The sequence below is a fragment of the Humulus lupulus genome, chromosome 1 (genome assembly GCF_963169125.1).
Source record: "Humulus lupulus chromosome 1, drHumLupu1.1, whole genome shotgun sequence".
Lineage (NCBI taxonomy): Eukaryota > Viridiplantae > Streptophyta > Magnoliopsida > Rosales > Cannabaceae > Humulus > Humulus lupulus.
In genome coordinates this window covers 244,115,152-244,119,395 of record NC_084793.1, presented here as the reverse complement: position 1 = coordinate 244,119,395, position 4,244 = coordinate 244,115,152, and the positions used below count along the sequence as shown (strand labels likewise).

Below are 4,244 nucleotides of genomic sequence, written 5' to 3'. Positions count from 1 at the left end.
TATACTAAGTTCGGTCAAGCGAATAGATGTTATAATAACATAAAAATATTATAATATCAAAAGGAATTCCTTTACACCGCGAGCAGCAACTGCTCGGATGTAATTGTTTGTTAAAAGTAAAAGATGCCCATGCAGCAATAAAAATTAAAAATTAAAAAAAGCAATTGTCTTTACATCACGACCCGTAGGTCGTGTAGTCAAAAGATAAAAAGAAAAATAAAAGATTACAAGGCTGGAGGATTTTGAGGAGTGTTCTGGTCGACAACAGTGCCAGCTTCATTGTCTGCGCTGTCAATCCCCGTTGCCAGGGAAATCTCTGGAGAAGCAGGAATTTTAACCCTTTCTTCTTCCTCCAGGCGAATGGTGCATTGGGACATTAGAGTCTGTCTCAAGCGCTTGGACAGATAGCTGAAGTCGGCCTTCTAATTGTGCTTCCAAAACTCGTAGAAGCAAAGGTGGGTGGCTTCCTTATACTTCTCCAAGTTTTTGGCATCAGTTTCTTCGAGCTCCTTCACGCGCCTTTCCAGCTCCTCTGTCTCCTTCCTGCTCGCAGTCAGATCGAGCTCAAGCTGTTTGGATTGTTGGTAATTGAGTTTGGCACTCTCCCTGAATTTTTCTTTATCTTCATTGGATTTGTTCAGGGCGGCCCGGCTTTCCAACAACTCCTCGGTCAGCGTGGCTTTCTGCTCGAGCAGTTCATCGTTCTGCTTATTCAGCTCTATGTTTTTCTCAAGCAGTTCATCGTTCTGCTTGGTCAGTTCAGTGTTCTTCTCGAGTAGGTCAGCATTCTTTCCCTCGAGTGCCTTCATTGCCTCAGTGAGCCTGGTGTAAAAGTTTTTGGTCTGGAAGACCATTGCACCCGCACGGCGCCATCCAGCAATTATGGTTAGCAATCCTTGTGACCAGATGAAAAGAATAAGGTGATGGCAGAAAATTAAAAGTAAATTACTCAGCAACAAAAAGCAACTTACACTGACTATCTCATTCAGCCCTCGATTTATTATATGGTCGGTTTCCATGGAGATGGTACCATCAATGGCCTCTTGACTATGTTTGTGTTTGGAGAGTTTGTATATTCTCTCCCTGGCCAAACTGACCACAGTGCTGGATAGCGAGCCTTCGGGCTAAGTACGATGTGGCTGGTCAGAAGGCGCTGGAGGCGTGGGGTGCTGATCGACCGGTGGAGTTGAGGGTGGCTGGTCAAGTGGAGAGGGAGGTGGCATGTTTTCCTTCGAAGGAACAGCTGCTGAAGGACCCTCAGTCTGGGCCTTCTTTGAAGCAGTTTTGCAGCTCTCCCCCCGAACCCTCTTGTTGTTTTTCTTCTTGCTTGAGGAAGCAGCAGCGGCCTTGTAATGCTCGAACACGTCTTCAGACGACATATCTGCACAAAAGTAAACAATACGAGCAGTGAGACAAAATATATAGATGGAACTAAAAAAGAAAGTAAGGAGATTATAAGTAAAGTACCCGTGCTACAACTACTGGTCGCTACATTACTTACTGAACTACTTCTACCCTCACTTACTGCCTGGAAGAAATTTGAATTTAAGTTTGGAGTATAATTAAATTCTCCATCCCCGTCAAATAAGTGACAGGAAATTGGCAAACTATCTAAGAATGAGAAAACAATACCGTTCTCATCTGAGGACCCGCCGGTGGGAGAAGAGGGTTTGGTGGCTTTCTTTTTTCCCTTTCCCAGTGGGGCAGGGGGAGCAGCAGCTCGCGGGGTGCTGGAGGACTCCCTGATTTTCACACCAGTCATCGTCCTCCTTTGAGGTTGCGACACGTCTGGGTGTTGCTCGGGAATCTGCTCGCCAGTGGCACTCCCCGTTGTTGACTCCCTCACATCCTGGTGAGGTGCCAAAAGCCCGACCAGCCTCAGGTTAGCCTCTGTGACCAGCTGTTTGATGCTCTTCTCTACGTCAGTCATGCTGGCCAAGAGTGCTGATCGGACTTCCATGTCTGGAGTGGGAGCGGGTCGCAACCACGAGCCTGAAATGCACTAAAACTCTAAGGGAAATGCAGGAAGAATTAAAGGAAAATAAACGACCAGGGGAGAAAAAATATTACCTCCTTGGGTGAAGGCCAGGTTTTTGGTGACCATGTCTATAGTCAGAAAGTACTCTAGATGGTACTTCCCCACATTGGATATAAAGGTGGCATCACTCAGGAAAGTGCGGGTCGTTTCTTGGTGACAGAAATGGAAGAACCCCGTGTTTTCTTGATTGGGGTTGGATTTTAGGTCGAACAGATAGTTGACCTCGTGTGGTGTGGGGACAGGCCATTTCTTATGATTATAAAGGATATAGAGTGCAGAGAGCATTCTATACCCGTTTGGGGTTATTTTAAAAGGAGCGACCCCAAAATAGTTGGCCACTCCTTGGAAGAAAGGATGGAGAGGCAGGATGGCTCCTGCCTCGATGTGATACCTCGACCAGGGGCTGAAGGCACCACCAGGCAGATTTTCCTGTTGGTCTCTGGTAGGTTGGACTAGGGTCACCCCAGGAAGCCCATACTTCTTAATGTAATTTGTAATCATCCTTATCGTTACTCGGCTAGGAGGGGCAGCGAACCATTCAACATCTGGTTGAATGGAATTTCGGAGTTGGGCTTGAGTTTGGATTTTAGGGTCGGGGGTGTTTTCTTCCCGACCACTAGTCGAAGGAATTTTAGCCCGAGGAGCAAGCTGATTTGAAGGAGAAGCGGATGGTTTCTTTTTCTGGGCTTTGGACTTTACTCGACCCATATTTTGAAATGGGGACGATGGAATGTTTGGAGTGACATGAGAAAAAGGGATCTCTGGTATCAACAACGATGATTGCTCCTCGTCCTCAGACAATTAGGCCAGCAAGTCGTCATCGATAGGCCTCTCACCTCCCCATGGATCTTGCATGAAAATCTGCGAACAGAAAAGGGGGAGATGAGATTTTAAGGCCTAAAACCTTGTGTTTAAAAGTTGGAATAACGGTACTCGTGTATAAAAGTTAAGCTTTCATACGACCAGCAACATTCTGATAAAAAACACTATATTTCAAGCGAACAGTTTGGAAAATAGATTAAAAAACAGAAGTGAAAAGTTTTTCAGGAAAAACTTTTTGACTCTAAAAGGGCGGGAAAAACCCATTTTTTCAGCTAGCTTAAAAATCGAATTTTTACTTCGATTTTACGCCCTAAATCTACAATCTCAACTGCCATACTCACTCTTAACTCCTATAAAACATTGTTTCACTACCCTTTCAAACATCGATCAATATGCTCACTTACCCCAAAACAGTTTTAGACAAGAACATTCAAGAGCTCAGATACGAAACAGATATAAAATGGTTTTGCATGGCATTTCAAACGACTGAAAGATTCGGGAAACTTACTTGGATGAAAGTTAGAGTACGAACAAGAACGTTTTGAACGTCTGAGCGAAAGTTCCTTAGATCAACGATGAAAACTTCTGGGTTTTCTGGGCTCTGATGGTCGAAGTTCTTCAGAGTTCTTGAACAAGAGAAGATAAATGAAAAGTAAAAAGTAAAAATGTGATCTTGGGGTATTATTTATAGTGATCGTGGCACCGTAAAAGAGGTAATCAAGGAATTACTTTTTTCAAAGTATGGGGTGTTATATTATTTTATAATATAATGTAATATTATATTATTTTATAATATAATGTTTTAGATTAAATAAATGTGACATAGAGTGTCACATATTGTAACATATAATAGAGGGTTACATTATTTGGATATATGTGAAATATCCAAATATGTAACATATTTGGTGTTACAAATTCATCACAAATTTGTAACTCCTAAATATCACCCATTATGGTATAGATTTGTTGTTACACAATATTGAGATTAATTTCTTAAAGCCATATGAGAAATGGCTGATAGAGATGTGATTTTAACTCCCATATTGTGTATGGAAGTTACAAAATCAAGTGGGAATAAATTGGAATGTTTTGGAAAAAACTGAAAAAATGTGTTGCTGAAATTGACTGAGGGCCGCGGTGCCTGGAACATGCGCCGCGGCCCTAATGGCTGACAGCTTCATATAATTTCGATTTTTATCCAATTTTGAACGATTCCAACAGCCAAGTAACTCCCAAGTCTCTATTTTAATTCCATAAAACTCCCAATTAATCATTGGTAACAGCCATGGGGTTGGTGGAATTTGAAATTCAAAGGGTGTCTCTAAACTCTATAAATAGGAGCCTAATGCTCACTTGTAAGACACACCATTTCTATCCACTAAAG

At 42.5% G+C, this 4,244-nt stretch overlaps 1 protein-coding gene across 1 annotated transcript; it reads right to left on the bottom strand.

The window, feature by feature from the left end:
• Positions 1 to 224: 224 nt before the first annotated feature.
• LOC133831909 (uncharacterized) lies at positions 225 to 1,379 on the bottom strand. The gene is made up of 3 exons (XM_062262314.1): positions 1,133 to 1,379; positions 475 to 895; positions 225 to 408 (listed from the first exon to the last, which is right to left on the bottom strand). The coding sequence occupies exons 1-3, from the start codon at positions 1,377 to 1,379 to the stop codon at positions 225 to 227; spliced, it is 852 nt and encodes a 283-aa protein (XP_062118298.1).
• Positions 1,380 to 4,244: the final 2,865 nt, after the last annotated feature.

Bases quoted from the DNA above. Each gene is read 5' to 3' on its own strand.
- LOC133831909 (XM_062262314.1), bottom strand. From the start codon at position 1,379: ATGTCGTCTGAAGACGTGTTCGAGCATTACAAGGCCGCTGCTGCTTCC. The intron at 896-1,132 runs GTACTTAGCCCG...TCTGGTCACAAG, and splicing joins GCCTTCTGACCAGCCACATC to GATTGCTAACCATAATTGCT. The intron at 409-474 runs GTATAAGGAAGC...GGCCGACTTCAG, and splicing joins GATGCCAAAAACTTGGAGAA to CTATCTGTCCAAGCGCTTGA.